Source organism: Oncorhynchus tshawytscha, linkage group LG09 (genome assembly GCF_018296145.1).
Source record: "Oncorhynchus tshawytscha isolate Ot180627B linkage group LG09, Otsh_v2.0, whole genome shotgun sequence".
NCBI classification, from domain to species: domain Eukaryota; kingdom Metazoa; phylum Chordata; class Actinopteri; order Salmoniformes; family Salmonidae; genus Oncorhynchus; species Oncorhynchus tshawytscha.
In genome coordinates, this window is record NC_056437.1 from 27,864,503 (window position 1) to 27,891,291 (window position 26,789).

General features: G+C 42.6%; 1 protein-coding gene across 1 annotated transcript in view; it reads left to right on the forward strand.

Moving 5' to 3' along the window:
* The window catches only part of tenm1 (teneurin transmembrane protein 1), a 225,126-nt gene extending 200,250 nt beyond the window's left edge, over positions 1-24,876 (forward strand). The window contains exons 24-32 of the mRNA XM_042326725.1: positions 11,589-11,955; positions 12,386-12,896; positions 13,725-13,897; positions 14,577-14,812; positions 17,496-17,789; positions 17,939-18,329; positions 21,367-22,587; positions 22,715-22,857; positions 22,973-24,876. Coding sequence (XP_042182659.1) covers positions 11,589-11,955; positions 12,386-12,896; positions 13,725-13,897; positions 14,577-14,812; positions 17,496-17,789; positions 17,939-18,329; positions 21,367-22,587; positions 22,715-22,857; positions 22,973-23,728 — 4,092 coding nt within the window. The 3' untranslated portion in view covers positions 23,729-24,876. The remainder of the gene's footprint in view (positions 1-11,588; positions 11,956-12,385; positions 12,897-13,724; positions 13,898-14,576; positions 14,813-17,495; positions 17,790-17,938; positions 18,330-21,366; positions 22,588-22,714; positions 22,858-22,972) is intronic.
* Positions 24,877-26,789: the final 1,913 nt, after the last annotated feature.

The following is a 26,789-nucleotide window of genomic DNA, read 5'->3' on the forward strand; positions in this document are numbered from 1 at the left end:
TTTTCCAAAAGGCACATAAAGGACTCTCAGACCATGAGAAACAAGATTCTCTGGTCTGATGAAACCAAGATTGAACTATTTGGCCTGAATGCCAAGCGTCACGTCTGGAGGAAATCTGGAACCATCCCTACGGTGAAGCATGGTGGTGAAAGCATCATGATGTGGGAATTGTTTTTCAGCGGCAGGGACTGGAAGAAAAGTCAGGATCGAGGGAAAGATGAACAGAGCAAAGTACAGAGATATCCTTGATGAAAACCTGCTCCAAAGCACTCAGGACCTCAGACTGGGGTGATGGTTCACCTTCCAACAGGACAACGACCCTAGGCACACAGCCAAAACAACACGGGAGTGACTTCGTGACAAGTCTCTGAATGTCCTTGGGTGCTTCAGCCAGAGCCTGGACTTGAACCCGATCAAACATCTCTGGAGAGACCGTAAAATAGCTGTGCAGTGATACTCCCCATCCAACCTGACAGAGCTTGAGAGGATCTGCAGAGAAGAATGGGAGAAACTCCCCAAATACAGGTGTGCCAAGCTTGTAGCGTCATACCCAAGAAGACTCAAGGCTGTAATCGCTGCCAAATGTGCTTCAACAAAGTACTGAGTTAAGGGTCTGAATAATTATGTAAATGTTATATTTCCGGGGGGTTTGTAATACATTTGAAAAAAATGTTTTTTGTTAATATGGGGTATTGTGTGTAGATTGATAGAGGAAAAAAATGATTTAATAAATTTTACAATAAGGCTGTAATGTAAGAAAATGTGGGAAAAGTCAAGGGGTCTGAATACTTTCTGAATGCACTGTACACTCACACCATTTGAAGAATCAAAATAGACATCTGTAACAAAACACCAAAAAGTGTTCTTGTTGGATGGATTGGATGCGCATTGGTGTTTAGCTGTAGGCTAGATGTCTCGTGAAATTGTCGATCAGCTGATGCAGGAAAGAAAATAAACATTGATAGAAAATAATAAAGCTACTGTACATAAATGGTCTACTACTTCTGGCCACGGATGGCGCGGAGAACACCAGTACCCGCGCGCGCCTGGAAAACAAAGCAATGAGCTCTCTAAACAGCTGACTGACAAAAGCAAACAATGATGACTCAACGGATAAATCTAATGCCTTGGAATGAAGGCTATTTTTTTAATCAAGGATGCATGGCAAACAAATGGCAAAAATGAGGAAGTACAAATGAAATTCTATGTGTAAAGGAGCTCAGCTGAGGCCAAAATTAGGCATTACTGAGTGGACCAACCAGCTCTCACAGTCTCACGTCATAATTAGACATTCATCCATGTTTCTCAAATGTCAAACTTAGAAGTTGTTCCAAATCTTCGAAGCATTAAGTTTATGCATTAATTCCACTTTTTAAGGTTAGGGTTAAGTTTAGGCATTAACTCCAAATTCTTAAGGTTAGGCATTAACTCCGAATGGTTAAGGTTTGGGATAGGCTTAAAACATAAATATGGATTCGAACATGCAGCCTTTGGAACCAGAGGCAGATGCTTACGCCCATCCACAACGCCATAGGAAAAACCCGAAACCTACTTGAAGGTAACAACGCTCACTGTTCCCCCTAGTGGTCAGTTTCCACGTCATCTCCCAATGTCCTCAGACATGCCGGCGCCGACAGAGATGGCCGCCTCGCTTCGCGTTCCTAGGAAACTATGCAGTTTTTTGTTTTTTTACGTGTTATTTCTTACATTGGTACCCCAGGTCATCTTAGGTTTCATTACATACAGTCGAGAAGAACTACTGAACATAAGAGCAGCGTCAACTCACCATCAGTACGACCAAGAATATGACTTTCGCGAAGCGGATCCTGTGTTCTGCCTTTCACCCAGGACAACGGAATGGATCCCAACCGGCGACCCAAAAAAACGACTTCGTAAAAGGGGGAAACGGAGCGGTCTTCTGGTCAGACTCCGGAGACGGGCACATCGTGCACCACTCCCTAGCATTCTTTCCCTAGCATTCTTCTCGCCAATGTCCAGTCTCTTGACAACAAGGTTGATGAAATCCGAGCAAGGGTAGCATTCCAGAGGGACATCAGAGACTGTAAGCGGAGTCGGTGCAGCCAACTGGTTGTGTATGCCGAGGAACTTAAAACTTGCTACCCTCTCCACTACTGTTCCATCGATGTGGATGGGGGTGTTCCCTCTGCTGTTTCCTGAAGTCCACAATCATCTCCTTAGTTTTGTTGACGTTGAGTGTGAGGTTATTTTCCTGACACCACACTCCGAGGGCCCTCACCTCCTCCCTGTAGGCCGTCTCGTCGTTGTTGGTAATCAAGCCTACCACTGTTGTGTCGTCCGCAAACTTGATGATTGAGTTGGAGGCGTGCATGGCCACGCAGTCGTGGGTGAACAGGGAGTACAGGAGAGGGCTCAGAACGCACCCTTGTGGGGCCCCAGTGTTGAGGATCAGCGGGGAGGAGATGTTGTTGCCTACCCTCACCACCTGGGGCGGCCCGTCAGGAAGTCCAGTACCCAGTTGCACAGGGCGGGGTGCTTTGAGAGACTAGTCAAGGACCATATCACCTCCACCCTACCTGACACCCTAGACCCACTCCAATTTGCTTACCGCCCAAATAGGTCCACAGACGATGCAATCTCAACCACACTGCACACTGCCCTAACCCCTCTGGACAAGAGGAATACCTATGTGAGAATGCTGTTCATCGACTACAGCTCGTTATTTAACACCATAGTACCCTCCAAGCTCGTCATCAAGCTCGAGACCCTGGGTCTCGACCCCGCCCTGTGCAACTGGGTACTGGACTTCCTGACAGGCCGCCCCCAGGTGGTGAGGGTAGGCTAAAACATTTCCACCCCACTGATACTCAACACTGGGGCCCCACAAGGGTGCGTTCTGAGCCCTCTCCTGTACTCCCTGTTCACCCACGACTGCGTGGCCACACACGCCTCCAACTCAATCATCAAGTTTGTGGACGACACAACAGTGGTAGGCTTGATTACCAACAAAGACGAGACGGCCTACAGGGAGGAGGTGAGGGCCCTCGGAGTGTGGTGTCAGGAAAATAACCTCACACTCAACGTCAACAAAACTAAGGAGATGATTGTGGACTTCAGGAAACAGCAGAGGGAACACCCCCCTATCCACATCGATGGAACAGTAGTGGAGAGGGTAGTAAGTTTTAAGTTCCTCGACGTACACATCACAGACAAACTGAATTGGTCCACCCACACAGACAGCATCGTGATGAAGGCGCAGCAACGCCTCTTCAACCTCAGGAGGCTGAAGAAATTCGGCTTGTCACCAAAAGTACTCACAAACTTCTACAGATGCACAATCGAGAGCATCCTGTCGGGCTGTATCACCGCCTGGTACGGCAACTGCTCCGCCCACAACCGTAAGGCTCGGCAGAGGGTAGTGAGGTCTGCACAACGCATCACCGGGGGCAAACTACCTGCCCTCCAGGACACCTACACCACCCGATGTCACAGGAAGGCCATAAAGATCATCAAGGACAACAACCACCCGAGCCACTGCCTGTTCACCCCGCTATCATCCAGAAGGCGAGGTCAGTACAGGTGCATCAAAGCTGGGACCGAGAGACTGAAAAACAGCTTCTATCTCAAGGCCATCAGACTGTTAAACAGCCACCACTAACATTGAGTGGTTGCTGCCAACACACTGACACAACTCCAGCCACTTTAATAATGGGAATTGATGGGAAATGATGTAAAATATATCACTAGCCACTTTAAACAATGCTACCTAATATAATGTTTACATACCCTACATTATTCATCTCATATGTATATGTATATACTGTACTCTATATCATCTACTGCATCTTTATGTAATACATGTATCACTAGCCACTTTAACTATGCCACTTTGTTTACATACTCATCTCATATGTATATACTGCACTCAATACCATCTACTGTATCTTGCCTATGCCACTCTGTACCATCACTCATTCATATATCTCTATGTATATAATCTTTATCCCCTTATACTTGTGTCTATAAGGTAGTAGTTTTGGAATTGTTAGCTAGATTACTTGTTGGTTATTACTGCATTGTCGGAACTAGAAGCACAAGCATTTCGCTACACTCGCATTAACATCTGCTAACCATGTGTATGTGACAAATAAAATTTGATTTGATTTGATTTTGACATGGATGGACGTTGAATACTGACTTGTAACACAGGTGATCTGCCTGGAGTGGACAGCACTACCACATATAAATAAATTGTTTAAACCATGACAGAGATGTTTGTTTCATTTGGAAGCTTTATTTTAATATTTACCACTGTAAAACATATTTACCACTGTAAAACATATTTACTACTGTAAAACATATTTACCACTGTAAAACATATTTACCACTGTAAAACATATTTACTACTGTAAAACATATTTACCACTGTAAAACATATTTACCACTGCATTTTAAACCTTAGCCAAACAAATAGGAGAATGGTTAAATTAGCATTATTTAGAGACTCCCCCCAAAGTCTAATTCAGGGAAGCTGAGCACCCCCCTGGCTCCCCTGTAATTCACACACTGATCTTTATTAAGTTCTCACCAAAAGTTGTACAAATGCTGAGGCTGTCTAACCTTCAGAGAGGGCTGCAGAGATATGCCCTACAGCAGTGGTCACCAAAGGGACTAGTGGTCGATCTCCAGGGCATTCCTAGTCGATCGGAAAACATTTCTATAAATGAAACAATGATAAAGCCTTGCACTGTTTTCCCACAGTTCTGTTAACGACGGTGAGGGCAGGTGTTCAGCAGGCAGAAGCGAATGACACTGTCTACCAGTGCCGCTCCCGCTAGCTAGCAAGGAGGACTCCGGTAGGCGGGGACGAAATAGCTCAGATTATACATTTATTTCCCTTTTGACCCACATTCAAAAGTGTCACAAGCATGTAGTGCTCGAGGCGGGGGCATTCATAGAGGAACCAATGGGATGCTTGAGGGAATGCCCAGAATTGCAGGCTGAAAGTACAAACTCCACCTACTCGGTGACTCTGTTCGCCGTCAGCTCGAAGACGGTGTCCCCTTTTAGGTCAATCTTAGCTGAGGGACGGTACAACGGTGGAGGACGAGACTGAACATCAGATGTAGGACAATCAGTCCAGTAAAATAAAGAAGGCATGTTATTTACAGTTGAAGTTGGAAGTTTACATACACCTTAGCCAAATACATTTAAACTCAGTTTTTACCATTCCTGACATTTAATCCTATTAAAAATCCCTGTCTTTGGTCAGTTAGGATCACCACTTTATTTTAAAAATGTGAAATGTCAGAATAATAGAAGAGAGAATGATATTTTTCAGCATTTATTTCTTTCATCACATTCCCAGTGGCTCAGAAGTTTACAGACACTCAATTAGTATTTGGTAGCATTGCCTTTAAATTGTAGCCTTCCACAAGCTCCCCACAATAAGTTGGGTGAATGTTGGCCCATTCCTCCTGACAGAGCTGGTGTAACTGAGTCAGGTTTATAGCCCCCTCCTTGCTCACATATGCTTTTTCAGTTCTTCCCACAATTCTATGGGATTGAGGTCAGGGCTTTGTGATTGCCACTCCAATACCTTGACTTTGTTGTCCTTAAGCCATTTTTTCAACCCTTGGAAATATGCTTGGTGTCATTGTCCATTTGGAAGACCCATTTGCGACCAAGCTTTAACTTCCTGACTGATGTCTTGAGATGTTGCTTCAATATATCCACATAATTTTCCTACCTCATGATGCCATCTATTTTGTGAAGTGCACCAGTCCCTCCTGCAGCAAAGCACCCCCACAACATGATGCTGCCACCCCCATGCTTCACGGTTGGGATGGTGTTCTTCGGCTTGCAGGCCTCCCCCTTTTTCCTCCAAACATAATGATGGTCATTACGGCCAAACAGTTCTATTTTGTTTCATCAGACCAGAGGACATTTCTCCAAAAAGTACAATCTTTGTCCCCGTGTGCAGTTGCGATCCGTAGTCTGGCTTTTTTAGGGCGGTTTTGGAGCAGAGGCTTCTTAATTGCTGAGTGGCCTTCAGGTTATGTCGATATAGGACTCATTTTACTGTGGATATAGACCCTTTTGAACCTGTTTCCACCAGCATCTTTACAAGGTTCTTTGCTGTTGTTCTGGGATTGATTTGCACTTTTCGCACCAAAGTACGTTCATCTCTAGGAGACAGAACGGTATGACGGCTGCGTGGTCCAATGGTGTTTATACTTGCGTACTATTGTTTGTACAAATTAATGTGGTACCTTCAGGCATTTGGAAATTGCTCCCAAGGATGAACTAGACTTGTGGAGGTCTACCATTTTTTATGAGGTCTTGGCTGATTTCTTTTGATTTTCCCATTATTTCAAGCAAAGAGGCACTGAGTTTGAAGGTAGGCCTTGAAGTACATCCACAGGTACACTTCCAATCGACTCAAATTATGTCAATTAGCATATCAGAAGCTTCTAAAGCCATGACATAATTTTCTAGAATTTGCCAAGCTGTTTAAAGGCACAGTCAATCTAGTGTATGTAAACTTCTGACCCATTGGAATTGTGATACAGTGAAATAAGTGAAATAATCTGTAAACAATTGTTGGAAAAATTGCTTGTGTCATGCACAAAGTACAGTCTTGGTCAAACGTTTGAGAATGACACAAATATCAATTTTCACAAAGTTTGCTGCTTCAGTGTCTTTAAATATTTTTGTCAGATGTTACTATAGAACACTGAAGTATAATTACAAGTGTTTCATAAGTGTCAAAGGCTTTTATTGACAATTACTTGAAGTTGATGCAAAGAGTCAATATTTGCAGTGTTGACCCTTCTTTTTCAAGAGCTCTGCAATCCACCCTGGCATGCTGTCAATTAACTTCTGGGCCACATCCTGACTGATGGCAGCCCATTCTTGCATAATCAATGCTTGGAGTTTGTCAGAATTTGTGGGTTTTTGTTTGTCCACCCGCCTCTTGGGGATTGACCACAAGTTCTGAATGGGATTAAGGTCTGGGGAGTTTCCTGGCCATGGACCCAAAATATCGATGTTTTGTTCCCCGAGCCACTTAGTTGCCTTATGGCAAGGTGATCCATCATGCTGGAAAAGGCAATGTTCATCACCAAACTGTTCCTGGATGGTTGGAAGAAGTTGCTCTCGGAGGATGTGTCGGTACCATTCTTTATTCATGGCTGTGTTCTTAGGCAAAATTGTGAGTGAGCCCACTTCCCTTGGCTGAGAAGCAACCCACACATGAATGGTCTCAGGATGCTTTACTGTTGGCACGACACAGGACTGATGGTAGCGCTCACCTTGTCTTCTCCGGACAAGCTTTTTTCCGGATGCCCCAAACAATCGGAAAGGGGATTCATCAGAGAAAATAACTTTACCCCAGTCCTCAGCAGTCCAATCCCTGTACCTTTTGCAGAATATCAGTCTGTCCCTGATGTTTTTCCTGGGGAGAAGTGGCTTCTTTGCTGCCACTCTTGACACCAGGCCATCCTCCAAAAGTCTTTGCCTCACTGTGTGTGCAGATGCACTCACACCTGCTTGCTGCCATTCCTGAGCAAGCTCTGTACTGGTGGTGCCCCGATCCCGCAGCTGAATCAACTTTAGGAGACGGTCCTGGCGCTTGCTGGACTTTCTTGGGCGCCCTGAAGCCTTCTTCACAACAATTGAACTGCTCTCCTTGAAGTTCTTGATGATCCAATAAATGGTTGGTTCAATCTTACTGGCAGCAATATCCTTGTCTGTGAAGCCCTTTTTGTGCAAAGCAATGATGACGACACGTGTTTCCTTGCAGGTAACAATGATTCCAAGCACCACCCTCCTTTTGAATCTTCCAGTCTGTTATTTGAACTCAAACAGCATGACAGAGTGATCTCCAGCCTTGTCCTCGTCAACACTCACACCTGTGTTAATGAGAGAATCACTGACATGATGTCAGCTGCTCCTTTTGTGGCAGGGCTGAAATGCAATGAAAATGTTTTTTGGGGATTCAGTTAATTTGCATGGCAAATAAGGACTTTGCAATGAATTGCAATTCATCTGATCCCTCTTTATAACATTCTGTAGTATATGCAAATTGCTATCATACAAACTGAGGCAGCAGACTGTGAAAATTAATATTTGTGTCATTCTCAAAACTTTTGGCCACGACTGTAGATGTCCTCACCGACTTGCCAAAACTACAGTTTGCTAACAAGAAATTTGTAGAGTGGTTGAAAAACGAGTTTTAATAACTCCAACCTAAGTGTATGTAAACATCTGACTTCAACTGTAGATTTATGCTCACAAGTAATACAAGTGGTGACCAGTTTGATTATATACCTCATGTTTTGAAATATCATTTTAAAATGGTCTGAGAAGAACAACATTGGCAAGGCAATTCAAGCATAGCCAATATGCAGTGATAAATGTATTGGGCATATAGCCTACTACACACCTCATTGCTGCAAACTGTTTTGCATAGGCTTACGTTTTTTTAAGTAATGTTTTTTTTTTAAATCTGAGAGGTAAATCTCAGCCCTTCATTTTGACTCAGTGATCTTGGCTCACAAAAGTTTGGGGACCACTGCATTAAAGTCACTCTCTACAGACTCTCTCTCTTGCTTTACCTCTCTCTTTATCCCTCTCTCTTTCTACCCCTCTCCCTTTGTCTCTGTCCTCCTTCTATCTCTTTCCCCCCTTTTCTCTCTCTCGCTCTGCTCTTTCTCTCAACATCTCTCTCCCCTTCTCTCTTCTTCACAGCAACACAGCACATTGACCCGCATCTGAGTGGGTCTCACAGCTCTGAATAGGCAACAGGAAATGAACTGCTGTGCCCCCATAAGGGCTTATCACATAAGAAGCGTGCAATTCCCCTCTTATGCACAGATTTTCTTCTTTAGAAAGATTATCCATGCACATCACTGGACTGGATCACGTGCTGATGAACCCATCAAAGTGCTCATGAAAAGATACATAACTATATAACATCATTATGGGTGTGGGTTTTCTCCAGAGCATTTGCATTTTCTGCGGCTGATGCTGTAGAGAGGCTACAGGGACTTTGCATACTGTATATAACGTCTCAATTAAACCTTCATATAGGAGGATACTGTATACCCTATTTTGCATCACAATAAGCCAGTCATTGACACTGCCTATTATTCCCATAGACATTTGTCAACTGCTCAGTCATATGAGAAGCAGCAGGATGAAGCATTAAATTAAATGTTTGCAATTCAGATAATATCTTGCATGAAAGATTTTCTTTTACTGTCCATATTTCAGGCTTTGTGTTCCTGGCTTTCATTTTGTTGGTTTTCTGAATGCCTTTTACGCTGATGTATTATGCAGTGAAATTATTCCAAGCAACTTCATCCTCAAGATGCTCATTTGTGAGCTGGCTGTCTCCCTCTCCTCCTCGCGTATCTTACATGCAAAGTCCGATGTTCCACTGTGATGGAATAAAATGTCCAAACTTTCAGGCCAAGGCCTCTAATCACAGTAATGTGTGTTGGCCATTTTGAAATTGTGGTTGATACTGTAGTTTACATATATGTTTGGCAGTGGTATTTCCCTTTCTCCAGAATTCTCCTTGCATGTTTTCGGGGGTATGCAAGGCTTAAGGCCTCTTAGCATGCACAGCCCCACAAACATATTCTTATTGCATTTGACAATCAATTTAAACTGTGTCCCCAGCTTGGACCAAAGCTGTGCAGGAGGAAAATTAAGGTTATTTCATTGTTGCATCACACTGGAAGAGAAACATTGTCTCATTCTCCAGAGCAATATGTTTCTCCCCCAAGCCATTCTGAAAACAATAGAAGGCTGGAGAGATCTAAGAAACAAAGAGAGTCCAATACTCCATCCAATCCACCACTCCAGGCTTTACGGTGCAATAAGGCATACCATTCTGGTTCCCATCCCCTAGCAAATGAGACCCCTTCAAGTGAATAATAAGGCACTTTATTATAAAGATTAGGAGAGAGTTGTATTGAGTCACTGCAAGCAGATTAGCATTGTGTGGGTATAAAGTGAATTTAAAGAATGGAATAGTTCAGTGATAGCGTATTATCATATATGTGACAGTTCTCACCATTCCAGATTTTCAGGCAAACAAAATGCAAGCATATCACCGTTTTTTTTAAATGGAGCTCATTGCTTTGATTTTGCTTTTTAAAACGCAGGAGAAAAATATGTTCATGTATTGTCAATTAGTGTTCTTTTTGTGGGAAGTTATTTTCAAACACTGAGCTGCCAGTCTTCTCTGACAAGACAGACGTGGTAGGATGTGCTTTAAAACAATGGCTACAGTGGGAAAACGTACCTCCAATTTCAATGTGCGGATGCTATGCTGTCAGTATATTTTGTTACCTGTGTAGAGAAGTGTCAAATTATTTCTGAACGGATTCCTTTCATTCACGGACAATTGACTTGCATACAGCCCCTTCATCAGATCATCTCCGAGTGCTTGAAGGTGAGATGGCAACTAATTATATCCTCCACCAATCTGAATCATTCACCCCTATTGTGCAGGAACACTTACCACCCATTATTTGTGGTGTAAGAATGGTTTTTCATGATCCAATTAAACACAGGGGCGATTATATGGGAAGCTTTCTTTATTAGGACTTTGTCCAGCACCCTTAAGTATCCCACTCAGAATTAGTGAACTGTACCATGGAGCTTTTTATTTTAAATGTATCCTTAGCTGAGTCTTATGGGAACACAGTGTGAGCACACATCCAAAAATGACCTTACAGTGACATTACTACTTGTACAGAACGAGCACAACGTACAGCTTTTTTTCTCAGTAGTCACATGCTATTATAAGGCTTTCACAAAATGTTCTCTATTATGAATTGCCTACTTGACATTTCTGAATACGTGACACAGACAGACAATGTCCAAGCAGTCTACACAGTATATGTGCTATTCTTACTACTACATTTACATAACATTGCAATATAATGCATAATCAAAGACAGTGGGACAACTGGAAAGGAAATGTTTCAGGAGAAACTGTGTGGCATCCATCAACATGACAAGTACACTGAGCGTACAACCCATTAGGAACACCGGCTCTTTCCATGACATACTGGCCAGGTAAATCCAGGTGAAAGCTATGATCACTTATTGTTGTCACCTGTTAAATCCACTTCAATCAGTACAGATGAACAGGAGGAGACTGTTAAAGAAGGATTTGTAACCTTGAGACAATTAAGACATGGATTTTGTGTGTGCCATTCAGAGGGTGAATAGGCAAGACAAAATATTTAAGTGCCTTTGAATGGGGTATGGTAGTTGGTGCCAGGCGCACCGGTTTGATTGTGTCAAGAACTGAAACGCTGCTGGATTTTTCAAGCTCAACACTTTCCCATGTGTATCAAGAATGGTCCACCACCCAAAGGACATCCAGCCAACTTGACACAACTGCGGGAAGCATTGGAGTCAACATGGGCCAGCATTTCTGTGGAACACTTTTAACACCTTGTAGTCCTTGCCCCGATGAATTGAGGCAGTTCTTAAGGCAAAAGGGGATGCAACTCAATCGGAAGATGTTCCTAACTGTTTGTACACTCAGTGTATATGCTTGTTAAACAGTGTTTTCCCTGCTCTAGGTTCGTCTAGAATGGCCCACCTACCTGGCTGTAAACCCGATGGACAACTCCCTGTACATCCTGGACAACAACATAGTGATCCAGGTGTCAGAGAGCAGCCAGGTGAGGATTGTGGCGGGCCGGCCCATCCACTGCCAGGTCCCTGGGATCGACCACTACCTGGTCAGTAAGGCAGCCGTCCACTCCACCCTGGAGGCAGCCAAGGCCATCACCGTGTCCCACCAGGGCACGCTCTACATCGCTGAGACGGACGAGAGGAAGATCAACCGCATCCAGCAGGTCACCACCAACGGGGAGATCTCTGTGGTGGCCGGGGCGCCCACTGAGTGTGACTGCAAGATCGACCCCAACTGTGACTGCTTTTCCGGTGGGTCCCCTACTGAGCACGCCATTATGCCTCAGACTCAATTCAGCAGTCTATCAAAGGCCTGCAGAGAGGCTCTCTGGATGGACATGCTCTGAAGCAATGATTTGGAACTATTATAACCCGCCCAATGTTTATGGTTGCATCAGTCTAGCTTGACAAAACAAACAAGCTTTAACGTGTGAAATAGCTCAGTGGAGTGGTGGGATGAACAGCGAGTTTATTTCCCTTTCACACAACACTCCTCACTTTATTGTCCCGGATGTATTATTCATAACAACTTTATTTGACATTGCAACTTGTCAAACACCACATTATTATTCAGTAAAGTATGAATACATAAATAGTTGTTTATGATTGACTCTCATTTGACTCAATGTATTCTACCTTAGCTAGTTAAGTGCTTAATTTCTTCATTGTCCTGTTCCCACAGGAGATGGTGGATATGCCCGTGATGCCAAGCTGAAGGCTCCCTCCTCCCTGGCTGTTTCCCCTAATGGGACTCTGTACATCTCTGACCTGGGGAACATCCGTATCAGGGCCTTGTCCCCCAACAGGCCCCAGCTCAATCAGAACAGTATGTATGAGATCACCTCTGTGGTGGACCAGGAGCTCTATCTGTTCAGTGTCAACGGCACTCACCTCCACACCCGCAGCCTGGTCACCGGAGACTACGTCTATAACTTCACCTACTCAGGAGAGGGCGACGTGAGCGCTGTGGTCACCAGCGACGGCACCATGGTCCATGTGCGCCGCGATGCCAACGGTGTCCCGCTCTGGCTACTGGTTCCCGGGGGTCAGGTCTATTGGCTCACGATCAGCAACGGGGGCGTCCTCAAGAAAGTCTCCGCCCTGGCGCATGACCTGGCGCAGATCAGCTACCATGGCAACTCGGGTCTCCTGGCAACCATGAGCAATGAGAACGCCTGGACAACAGTATATGAGTGAGTTTTCCACCACGCTCCTTCCTCTCTATTCATGTCAATTTCATTCTGCTTGATAATATCATCTATTAGCACCCTTCAGATCATAGCCATATTCTTTTTCCTGTCTGCCTGTGTGAAGCTGTAAGTGCTTCACCACCTACACTCCCGTTATACGGTAACATTTTGCTGCAGAATTTTGCTGCAGTTTTTTCAGTGTTGGGAATGTGTGAAATTTGAAAGGTGTGTGTGTATAAATTACATTGTCCGAAAAAATGAAATATACATGTATTTTCTAATAGATTATTTCCAAAATTATGTTTTTCTGTAATTGGGGCAAATCCATACGCTGGCCTGCAGAAATTGTCTTCTTTTTGTTGGCAATTCAAAGCCTCAAAGGGAACTGGGAATAGTGTGATTATATAAAATGTTTGCATAGGCATTTTTAGGGATTTGTTCAGGGGCGCTTTGGGTTTAAAATCCGTTCGGATGTCAGGGGCAAAGAATCCTTTTCACTGCCTCTTAATTTTGTTTGATCGGCAGTAAAACCCTCTCCTTTATTGTGTCTCTATGAAAAATCCTAAATCCACCGAAAACCCATTCTCAGACTGTCCTCAGTGTCCTGCGGTAAGACTGCCTTTGGAGGTCATACCTCATTGGCTCCTTTGTTCCAGCAGCATCATTATACTGCCTCCCAGTGGTGAAGCTGGGGAACTACACCTTTCAGAATAGGAATATTCTCGAATCCACTGAAATATTACCATTTTACTACACAAGGATGTCACAATGATGTAAGATCCACATTTCAGACATTGGTAGGATGTTATTTGACTGAGTTTCCTTTACCAGGTATAATTATGACGGTCATCTCATCAATGTCACCTTTCCAACGGGAGAGGTCAGCAGTTTCCACGGCAATATGGAGAAATCCGTGCGGGTGGAAGCAGACACTTCAAATCGGGAGAAATTCATCACAGCCACAAACTTCTCTGCTGCCAGCACTATCTATACATTACGCCAAGGTAGTAGTAAGGTTTCGTGTCATTTTCTCATCTCGTTTTTTTTTTCTCATTATCATGCAGTAGCTTTTTATGTTGTCTGCTCACTACCAATGATGAAGCAAATATATTCCTCCCTGTATCTGTTATTTCGGTGTCCTCAACACATTGTTCACATGCATGTCTTTATGAGGTGAACAATTTTAATAACGGCCCAACAGCAATTTTATAGAGCCTTAAAATAACAATGAGATGGCAGGTCTGACAAAGTTGTAAAGAGTTGGTGAGGAAGTAAACAGGAAAGAAATGAGAAGTCTCCTTTCACAAAGTCACACCTCTGTTCTCACATAGACACATACGGAGCCAGTGTCTCATCAGTTACTCAAGGGGATACCAATGAAATGTCACATGGCACATGCAATAATATACCATTCTGTTATCTCTACAATAAGAGCTGTGAAGAATATAATTCATGCATTTTATTGAAGAGATGACAATGGTATTACTGGATGCCCTGACTGCTATAACAGCCATGTACGGTATGTAGTCTACAGTTGAACCTGTCTTCTGTCACAATATGAGTTGTCCCTGTTGTAATACTGAATGAGTTTACTCTCTCTCGCACACTCACTAATTCTCTCTCTCACACACTCACTAATTCTCTGTTACTCTCTCTCTCTCTTTGTCCCATGGCCCCACACAGAGCATGCTCAGAACACGTACCGTGTGAGTTCAGACGGATCTCTGTGGGTGACGTTCGCCAGTGGCATGGAGGTGACCCTGAACACAGAACCCCACATCTCGGCGGGCGTGGTCAACCCCACGGTGGGCAAGTGTAACATCACCCTGCCGGGCGAGCATGCTCACAGCGTCATCGAGTGGAGGCAGAGAAGAGACCAGGCTAAAGGGAACTATACGGCCTATGAACGCAGGCTCAGGGTGAGGAAGATGCAGAACAGACAGCGTGAACACAATACCCCTCACCATATGTTTGTGTGTGTGTGTGGGAGGAATGTCTACATATGGTATAATATGGCAGCGTACATACAACAGACCTAATGTCACCCTATGGGAGTTTGATGACTCTTCCATAACACTGTAGGTCATGTTAAATAGAAGATGTGTGACTGACCGGCTCAATTTGGTCTTATGTAGCAAAATTTGAAAGTGTTTTTTACATTGGAAAAAAGTAGTGAGCTAGAAAATGGTATATCGTATACTACAGTTGAGGAACAATGGGGAAAGTAATTCTGCTTTGAAAGTTGATAAACTTGTAACCCCACTTTTGAGAAAAGGGCCCATGAATGTTTTGGTACACATACTGGAGAGCTCTTCTTTCTCTACACCCATTCACGATTGTTCACACCTTAAGCCTTAGCCCTACCCATCTCTTTAAGGATTCACATGTGAGGCCATGTGCTAAACATAGTAAGTATGGTAGTGTACTAAACAACCAAAGATTTCAAGACTAAAGGCTGGTTTATGCTATGTCTGTAGACAGTTGTTGAAGTGACATCATTAATTTTTAGTCAAGTCAGTTAAGAACAAAATCTTATTTACAATGACGGCATACCATGGCCAAACCCAGACGATGGGACTCCCAATAACGGTTGGATGTGATTCAGCCTGGATTCAAATTGCAGTGCCTTAGACCGCTACGCAACTCGGGTGCCCAACATTCTATTGTGGTCCGATATCAAACTTGTCATTATGAAAAAGTATAAACACAAAAATGTAAAATAAAATGTAACACAAAAATGTAAAATAGCATAACTGGTATTTTAACACCAACAAACCCATCCTTTTAAAAATGAATTTAGTATATGTCAATCTAGCAAACCAGGCACCTAAAAGCAACTTTCTAAACAATGTTTCTATCTTGTTCAAATAATAATAATGTCCATATCATAGAGCTGACAAAGTCTTAACTTTAGCTCATTTGTATTCATTATTACAGGAAAATAAACTCACAACAAGGTCATTATTTACAAGTTAATTGCGAGCTTATTACAGAAAATACCTTATGGTTTTGAGTGAGAAATAAAAGCGGGGCATTCTACTGGAGAATTTCAGAACTTGGACACTGTCTCATTGGCCTAACGTTGTATAATAATTTGACTTTGGTGCAGGTCATGTTGTTCTTCACATTACCGTCTCTGGTAAACGCACACTGTATCAAATAAAATCATGTTTATTTGTAACATTCACAGGATACAGAAGGTGTAAATGGTACAGTGAAACGGTTACTTGCATAGTGGAGTCTTTTGTTTATAAATGTAGCTATCTTAACAATGAACCATAATCCCAACTCATAATGTTACTACCCTAAATGAATCTGCTGGTAGCTAAAACTAACCAACTAGGTTCAATATTAGCTAGCTAGCTAACATTAGGCTATAACTAGCAATGCAAATGGCTCTGAGATACGAATAATGTTACTACACAGATCATACACGTAACGTTAGCTAGCTAGCTAAAAGTACAGTTTAACTTGCAATGAAAATGACTTTCTGACACGTATAATATCTGAAAATGTAGCTAGCTAGACTCTCTTACTCTATACATGGATGAATGTTTCTCCCTCTATGTCATGGATGCCACAGTTGCCCTTCGTTTTAAAATGTAACCCAGAGACAGGTGTTTAATACAACAGTCTGCTTCTACCGGACATTCCACTGATTTCAAAACTCGGTCCTCCAGAAAGTGGAGAGCATTAGCAATACTTTTTCAGTTGTTTGTGAAATCTTTTTTTTTAAAGCTGCATTAGAAAGGATTACCTTCACATACTGAGCAGCTTATGTTATAGACAGAAGCGTGCTACATGGCAGACCAATCTAAACTTATCTCTTGGTATGTCCAAGCCAATCATGGCTAGCGGGAAGGTTCCTACCTTTTTCTGTGGCTAAACCAACTTGAAATTTAACTATTCTATTCCTATTTACAGATGGCATGCAAGTTTGTTAAGGCACATGAAAGTTCACATGTTCCAAAAGTCATTTCTGCCAAAAAACAAACACATTTTGAGCAAAAATGTTTACATTCAAATGCCTCTCATGTGAAGTCGTGCGCAACATACGCCTAGTTTACTGAAACGAGTCACATTTACACATGACTTGCTCAAATATTATGGATCCCTAGAACTTCTTAGTGGAATATTTTTAGATTCAGACAGTGAAAATGGAAAATCAATTGTAACCCAGACTTCATTGAACATGCACATAGAGAGGGAGAGACGATGATGACTCTGTCAGAGAGAGGAGGATAATGAGGGGGGAAAGGGTGCAGAATGTTTGACTTATTCCTCCTCCAAATTAGGATTAAATTAAATAAAAGCATTTAGGGCCCATTTCTAGTTGAGCTGAGGCAGAGAGGGAACATTCAGCTCCATTACTGCCTGTCTGAATTGCTATTAATGGTGAAACACTCATTTACCATCACACTGAAGGCTTTAAAAGCCTCCATTTGAAATCGGCACAGTGGATTTGTTTTTGAAACATTTGCATCATTGTTATCTAGATAAAACAGCAAACTTTTGGGAGAAATAGTCAATAGCTGTAGTATTAGTCAGAGGAATGGCTGTCCCACTGACTCAAGTGTCATTCTTGTCTCTCACCAACCCCAGGCTCACAACAGAAATGTGCTGTCCATAGACTTTAACCAAGCCACACGAGTGGGCAAGATCTATGACGACCACCGCAAGTTCACCCTGCAGATCCTCTATGACCAGATGGGTCGTCCCATCGTCTGGTCTCCTAGCAGCAAGTACAATGAGGTGAATGTGACCTATTCTCCAGCAGGCCTGGTGACCAGCATCCAGAGGGGTAACTGGTCAGAGAAACTGGAGTATGAGAACGGGAAGGTGGTTTCCAGAACATGGACCAGTGGGAAGATATGGAGCTACACTTTCCTGGAGAAGGTATTCAGTAATTTGCTAGACGTGATGGATCCAGAAAGAGTCCAATGCATAAAGATTTGAGTTTGTTCTGTATATATATATATATATATGAATTAGGTGGCAGTCTGTAGCTCAGAGTATTAATCTACTTTTGTTTGTGTGTTCTGCAGTCGGTCATGCTGCTGTTGCACAGCCAGCGGCGGTACACCTTTGAGTATGACCACACAGACTACCTGATATCTGTGACCATGCCCAGTATGGTGCGTCACAGTCTGCAGTCCATGCTGTCAGTGGGCTACTACAGGAACACCTACAGCCCACCAGACAGCAGCGGAGCCTCTGTGATCCAGGACTACAGCCATGATGGCCGCCTGCTCCAGACTCTGTACCTGGGCACGGGCCGCCGTATCCTCTACCACTACACACGCCAGTCCCGCCTGGCAGAGATCCTGTACGACACCACCCTGGTCACATACACCTACGAAGAGGCCTCTGGGGGGGTGAAGACCATCCACCTCATGAACCAGGGCTTCATGTGCACCATCCGCTACAGACAGACAGGTACCACAAAACAGACCAACCTTCTAGTTAACTTAATGGGGAATAGCACTGAAGAACGTTACAAACGAAAACAAGCCAGTTAAACTTCAGTAATGACGTATGATCCTCACATAATGACAAGACGATAAGATGGATTCAAAATGAATGGCATGCCATAAAGTAGCTTATTGATTTTTATAATGAAATGTATCATGACAGGTTAATGTAAGAAACGAAACCACAAATGGCTGTGCCTCTGCAGGAGTATAATACAATAAACTATATGAGATGAGGAGGCCTTTAGGCATAGTTGAGGATTATCCTTTATTGTGAGTTCTTATCACTATAAGCAATTCTGATAATGCTTTATGTCAGACAAGACTTAAAGTTTGACATATAAGTCTGCTTTGAGAGATTGAGCATACCATCATGAAGTACATTATTAGCACCTCTTGAAATATATCCTCAGGTGTATGGCCCCAATAATTCACCCATGAGAATTTATATATCCTATTCATCCTGCTAAGTTGAAATCTATTTTTGGAACCTAAATCCATGGACGACTCCAAAACTTTGTTGGGATTTGAAATCCCTATAAAGCCAATATGGAATTGCACACTGATTATATATGGCACCAAAATCAGAAACCATTCTGGATAGTTGGAGATTGGGAGTGCTGCTGTGCACTGATGAGCAATTTCCTCAGCTTCACAGACTTGTATTCTGTCCTTTTGAGACATGCATGCCTCTCTGTTGGGGGTCACCATACTCTGCTGGTCTCTCCTGATCTCCATGCACAGATACACCTCGATTTTACTCCTAACGAATTGACATGAACCTGTACTTAATAGTATCCCAGGTCCTCCACTGGCTGGGCCACAATAAGTCTGATTTGAAGCAAATAAGCAATCAGGGACAGCAGAGAGAGGGATGATGGTAGGTGAGAGCATGGATGAGAATACTTAAGAATGTATTATATAGCCTGGCCGGTGAATTTGGCTGGCTCAATGATAAGCCTGGATATATTACTAGAAAATGTAGCTGGGTCATTCCATGAAATGAGTGCCTTTTGCGTCCCTTTGATATTTGAATATTGAATTTTAAAAGCCTGTTTTATTAAATGAACTGCCATTTTTAATATAGACCACATGGAGAATTAAATATGAATAAAGGTTTGCAATGGGGCCAAAATTCAGCATTTCAACATCTTTCTCTGTCAACCCTGTCACTTCTAGGAAGACATTAACCAACTTAATCCCAAAATTTCACCATTGTAAAGCCCTAGTTATTTTGTTGCTTTAAAGATTATTTATTTTATATGATTAGTGATTCATTTACATCTGTCTCTCATTTTAAGGTCAACCCTGTTACGTGAACTGAACTCTCATTTTAAAATGGTGAAACTATTCAATTTTTAATATTTTGTTTTTCAAAAGAAACATCTAAAAGTCAAATCATAGAGTTAAAGCAGATTAGCTGGTTCTACTCTTTTTGGCCATTTTCTTGTCTTGTGGTGTTAAAGTGAACGGGTCGAGCATTACACGTCAGGCTACAGGATACTTCTGTAAAAGTACAACATAAAAGTAAATGCCATATACATCAAATTCCTTATATTAAGTAAACCAGGCATACCCAAAATGTATTTTTCTTTTTTTACGGAAAGCCAAGGGCACACCAACACTCAAACATAATTTACAAACACAGTATTTATGTGTTTAGTGAGTCCACCAGATCAGAGGCAGTTGAGATTACAATGGGTTATATTGATAGAGGTGTGTGAATTCGACAATATTGCTGTCCTGCCTGAGCATTCAAAATGTAATGAGTACTTTTGATTGTCAGGGAAAATGTGTGGAAGTAAAAAGTACATAATTTCTTTAGGAATGAAGTGACCTGAGTGGCGCTGTGGTCTAAGGCACTGCATCGCAGTGCTAGCTGTGCCACTAGGGATCCTAGTGGTCACCCAGGCTCTGTTGCAGGTGACCGGGAGACCCATGGGGCGGTGCACAATTGGCCCAGCGTCGTCTGGGTTCGAGGAGGGTTTGGCTGGCTGGGATGTCCTTGTCCCATCGAGCTCTAGCGACTCCTGTGGTGGGCTGAGCGCTGACACAGTGTACTGTGTTTCCTCTGACACTTTGGTGTGGCTGGCTTCTGGGTTAAGCGGGCATTGTGTCAATGTCAACCTTTGCCTCTCCTGAGTCCGTATGGGAGTTGCAGCGATGGGACAAAACTGTAACTACCAATTGGGTAAAAAGTAATCTAATAAAAAAAAGCAATGAAGTCGAGTAAAAAATATAAGCACCTACTACTAAAGTAGTACCTCAAAGTATTTTACTTAGTATTTTACACCACTGCCTATTACACACTTTATCACTTCAGTAGTGTAGATGTCAAATGAATTAACCTTTTCTCATACCTACAGTACACTAAGTATCATACAGTAGGCTAGGCCTGTCTTTTTAGTGAGGTCTCTGCCTTTTTGCAGAGTTCCTCAGCTGGTTTGAGCCCAAATGAAGGTATTGAATATGTTGTTAGAGGCCTTTACAGAGCTGAATGGGAGAGTGAATAAGCCCACATTAATTAACTGCCATTCAATTGCTTTGAATGTATCACACCCCTGCAATTTCAAGCATCACAGGTCAGCAGCCTCCAACTTCATTTGCAGTCACATGATATCATGCAACCATCTCAATGCAATTTTCATATCCTAAGGACAGAAGTGATTAAAATGTACAAGTCTTTAATTCTGCTTTAGTTCGTTAGTTTAGTTTAGGCAGACATACAAATACTTTGCCTCTGTTTTATAATGTGCAATCCATATGGGTGTGAACAAGGGTGTTTGAGGTATTGGATTAGTCTTCTGGGTATCTCTGCTCTGCTATTGATGATACAATAAGTATGTCTTCAAACTTTGAAGAGCTGCTAGAGTCATGCAAATGTACTTCATTACAAAAGACTGTTTCATTTATGCCTGAGTTTTTTTTAAAGATGAAATTGTGATTTCATCTTATAAATGTTGAGAAATCTAACTTTAATTACCTCATCCTTCTCCCCACAGGTCCTCTGGTTGGGAGACAGATCTATAGGTTTAGTGTGGAGGGCCTGGTGAATGCCAGATTTGACTACAGCTATAATAACTTCCGGGTCACCAGCATGCAGGCCATGATCAATGAAACTCCTCTTCCCATTGACCTTTACCGTTATGTTGACGTGTCTGGAAGGATTGAACAGTTTGGAAAATTCAGTGTCATAAACTATGACCTCAATCAAGTGATCACTACACACATCATGAAGCACACTAAGATATTTAATGCGAACGGTCAAGTAATTGAGGTCCAGTACGAGATCCTGAAGTCTATTGCCTACTGGATGACAGTGCAGTATGACAACATGGGCCGCATCACTATCTGTGACATCAGAATTGGTGTGGATAACAACATCACACGCTACTCATACGAGTATGATGCTGATAGTCAGCTCCAGGCTGTGTCGGTGAATGATAGGCCACAGTGGCGCTATAGTTACGACCTCAATGGCAACATTAATTTACTGAGTCATGGCAACAGTGCTAGACTCACGCCGCTGCGCTACGACTTACGAGACCGCATAACACGACTCGGAGAAATTCAGTACAAAATGGATGAAGATGGCTTTCTTCACCTGCGGGGCAATGTCATGTTTGATTACAACTCCAACGGGCTGCTTGCTAAAGCGTTTGACAAAGTGTCAGAGAGGAGTGTTCACTACCGCTACGATGGCCTGGGCAGGCGGGTGGCCAGCAGGACCAGTGACGGCCAGCAGCTGCAGTTCTTCTACGCTGACCTGACCAAACCCACCAGGGTGACCCACATGTACAACCACTCCAGCTCTGAGATCACTTCCCTGTACTATGACCTGCAGGGACACCTCATCGCCATGGAGCTGAGCAGCGGGGAGGAGTACTACGTAGCCTGTGATAACTCTGGCACTCCACTGGCCATCTTCAGTAGCCGAGGACACATCGTCAAGGAGATGCTTTACACCCCTTACGGAGACATCTACCAAGACTCAAACCCATCATTTCAGCTGATCATCGGGTTCCAAGGCGGTCTATATGACGCGCTGACAAAGCTGGTCCACCTGGGGAGGAGGGACTATGATGTGGTGGCTGGGAGGTGGACCACTCCCAACCATAACCTGTGGATGGAGCTCAGCATCAACCCGAAGCCTTTCAACCTCTACTCCTTCAAAAACAACTACCCGGTTGGAGAGTTACAGGATGTCACCAAGTTCACTACAGGTAAACTATGTCTACTTCCTGAAGACAAACATTTAAACTATAGAAAATAGGACTCTCAATTGTGTTGCATGACAAAATCTAAAATTCTATGCCCTGTCATTGACTCCTCAATACCTTCTGTCTCCAGACATTAGCAGTTGGTTGCAACTGTTTGGGTTCCAGCTCCACAATGTTGTCCCTGGTTACCCCAAACCGGAGGTGGAGAGCATGGAGCAAACCTATGAAATGATGAGGACTCAAACCAAAACACAAGACTGGGACCCTAGTAAGGTGAGCTAAACCTAGACTAGGCCTAGACAGAGCCTAATCTCCAGTATGATCCTTAGATATTACATATAATCCTTATTATCATTAGATAACCATCCCATGTGTGTTTGTCTGCCAGGTTCTGTTGGGTATCCAGTGTGAGTTGCAGAAACACCTGAAGAACTTCATCTCTCTGGACCGGCTGCCTATGCGTAAGGTGAGTGGTCAGCTGGGGGCGTGGCATGGCCGGAGGCCCCGCTTCTCTGCCATCTCCTCCATCTTTGGTAAGGGCGTCAAGTTTGCCATCAGAGAAAATGTCGTCACCACCGAAATCATTGGGGTGGCGAGCGAGGACAGCCGACGTGTGGCAGCAATCCTAAACCACGCGGTCTACCTCTCCGGCCTGCACTTCACGGTGGGCGGTCTGGACACTCACTACTTTATCAAGCCTGGCCTGTTGGAGGGGGACCTGGGAGTGGTCGGCCACACCGGAGTGGGTCGCGTCCTGGAAAACGGCATCAACATGACCGTGTCCCAGATGACGACAGTGGTGGGTGGGAGGACTAGGCGCTTCGCTGACATCCAGATGCAGCACGGGACTCTGTGCTTCAACATCCGCTACGGGGCCACAGAGGAAGAGGAGAGGGAGCATGTGCTGGAGGTGGCCCGGCAGAGGGCGGTGGAGCAGGCCTGGGTCATCGAGCAAAGGAGGCTGGAGGAAGGAGAGGAGGGCTCCAGGCTCTGGACAGAGGGGGAGAGGCAGCAGCTGCTCTCCACTGGACAGGTGCCCGGCTATGATGGCTACTTCGTGCTCTCCGTGGAGCAGTACCTGGAGCTCTCTGACAGTGCCAACAACATTCACTTCATGAGGCAAAGTGAAATAGGGAGGAGGTAACAGCGGCATCTTGCTTCTCTACTGCCGTGGGTTCCCCTTCACCAAAGACAGTCTGTTTTTAGACATACAATGATTTGTTGTACTGTTTTTTCTAGAATGATGACGATAAAATAAGAAAAAGACAACTGCCTTTAAAAGTGACAAATGATGGTATTTTGTTTCACCTGTGTTTGGATTGTTTAGTTTTTTCTGAGAATGAGTTAATCATTTGAAGCTCTTGACTGTCTTTCATTTGAGTGATTTAGCTAGCTTCTGTAATTTGACCTACTTTGTAAACTGTTAGATATGCTGAATCTGAGATGAGACGCTATATCAAGTTCATTACCATATAATTCATCTTTATACATACTGTATGTATAACAGTGTTGTGAATTTCTCTCATTTCAGTTTATACAGTACATATCTCTCTGATCTTTTGAGAAATGGTAGTGACAGCTACAGTCTTCTTTTGTGACTACGAGACTCACTGGCATCGGGGATTGCTGCTTCCTGCGTATTTGAAGTTCTGGTGGTACAATGGAGTAGATTGTGTGGGTTTAGACACATTAAATTGTATATAGCAAGTGCTTTAGCGAGATACAAGTGCTTAACTTGATGTGTTGTTACTGATTATTAATCGTCAATAGAAGTGATCACTGGAGTTACACAGAGCAACGGGAAAAAGTATTCATGCTGAAAACCTGTACAGTATAGTTTACATTATTATTATATATTATTTTTTTTTTACAAATTGCTTATTGTAAAATATAATGTATTATCTGGGTGGAGCTTGTGCCTTTCTGCTCTTAAAAAAACTTTGAAGGATGACAATTCAAAAAACATCTTTCCATACCATGAAAAGTGTTATTATTTCTATAATTGATCTACTGGACTAGAATCCTTATGGAGTGGAGCTTGCAGGGCAGACTATAGTGGCCTATACAAAGTGCTAAATCATAGTGTAAATGCTGCAAATACCTCATCATATTGTAATTCACAGGTATTACATTCATTGTACCTTAATTATTCTGATGCCATTACAAGGCAATCTTTACCATACCCTGTTTAGAAAGACCGAAGTGTCCCAGTAATAGAAATATCTGAGCTAGCAAGTCAATTAAATAAAACCTACCTGGTTAAATAAACGTGGGAAAAAAAAATTGTCAGATGGTACAGAAGATAAGTCTCTGCTGCCACTGAGAAACCCAAACGTCATGAATTAGTAAGAATCAATCGTTTGCATGGTAAAAAAAAAAATGTCCATACATGTAGGACAAGGCACACTTCAAGTTTACCAAGTGGATAGAAATATAGACTTTACATCCGGAGCAGGACATCATAACAGGTTGAAAAGCAGCAAGAGAAGAGGACAAATTCACATTACGTGGCTGACGAGCCTATGTGTGTACCAGTTACAGGTCGAATATAGTGGATACGGAGGAGGATTTTTCCAAAAAGAAATGCACACAGAGAGTAGTTGTTTCCCACAAATAAAACGAATTGGAAACCATGTTTCAATATTTACACATTTTTTTCGGTGCTTAATTTACTGCTAAGTCACATTGTGTCACAGTATTAGTCATTCCTATTCCTCTGTGAAAAGATTGTAAGTAGTGCTATATGCCTCTGTGTCTAGTATTCCACAGAAATTATCTGAGGAATTTTGACATCCGCTACCCCATCTTCACAACAGCTAAAATATTTTCCATGCAGCCCTAATTAAACAAGCCTTAGTAAAGCAATAGTTTATTCAGTCCTTTGAAAGATCTAAGAAACCTCCTTATTTCCTAAGACTGACTTTCAAGTCTGGGAATTAATTTTAATTATTTAATTTATTTTGATCAGAGTATGACATGTTTGGAACCGAAAAAGAGGGGTTTAAAAAGTAAAATGTTGTCCAGCCATCCACCCTCACGCATTACCCACACACACAATTTGGTTGTATTGTTGTCAAGTAATTTTGTAATTGGGATCTGTATGGTTTGTGTGCTGACATTTGTTTTCTAAGCTTCTCATACGGAAATGAAACATTTAGCACTGTGGAAAAGTCTGAACCAAAAGCATGAAGTGCTGTTGGACGAAGCCAAACACCCTATATTCTGAAATTCACTTTAATACTGTGAAGTTCATCAATATATAATTCTGTGCAACCTTATCTGTTGTTTTTTACTTTAATTCTCATTGGGTTGTATTGCAAAAAAAATCAATTGTATAAAACATAGGCTATATGATATACTATATAACATATTTTGGGTAAATTAATTGATAGTACTCCCTATAATTGATAATTCTCTGCCCATTGGTGGTCAAATTGATGATACTGTCTTAGTTGGGTAACAGAGTCTGAGAGCGAAGATGATGAGATTGCCAAGATACATTTGTGATATACGGTATACTATGTAGACTGATGGTATGAAAACACTATTGCTTGACTGCATTTTCTACTCTGGGCTTTGACCAAGCGGCATGTATTTTCTGCAAGTGCTCCAGAAAGTGGGTGTAAATAATGAGAAATTAATATATTGGGTGTGGAAAGTTCATGTTCAAAACAAGGTACTTTGAAGGTTTGACTTTTAATAAATAAATGTGCAAATTCTTTGTCCGTATGTTTTGATGTTTATTTCATTGTATCATGAAATAATATGAGTACCACTGGTTTAAATTGAACTGGACATTAAAAAATAGTTAATCAAACAATGTGATTTAAACAATATACAAAAACAAAAAATAAATACACATAAATTATTTAATTTACAGTTCTTCAAATATATTGTTGTCAAAGTTTGTATCTTTGAAGAGGAGCCATCATCTCATGGCTACTGCAGGTCAGTGTGTTGGTTTTCAACTGGATAGAGGAGGGGCATCTCCAGGCCCTGGTTTGGTTTACCAAAGGCAGCTATCAGATTCCTTATCTTCCTGAAAAATTGTGTGTCTACTCCAGGGTTTGTCTGAAACACAGAAACACCTTATCTGTTCATTCAGGTCAAGTCAGGATAGAGTTTCCTATTTCCAAAATAACTAGTAAGGTAATTTAGTAGACCAGCCAACCTGGAAAAAAGTGCTTGTGTTTTTTGTTTGCTGC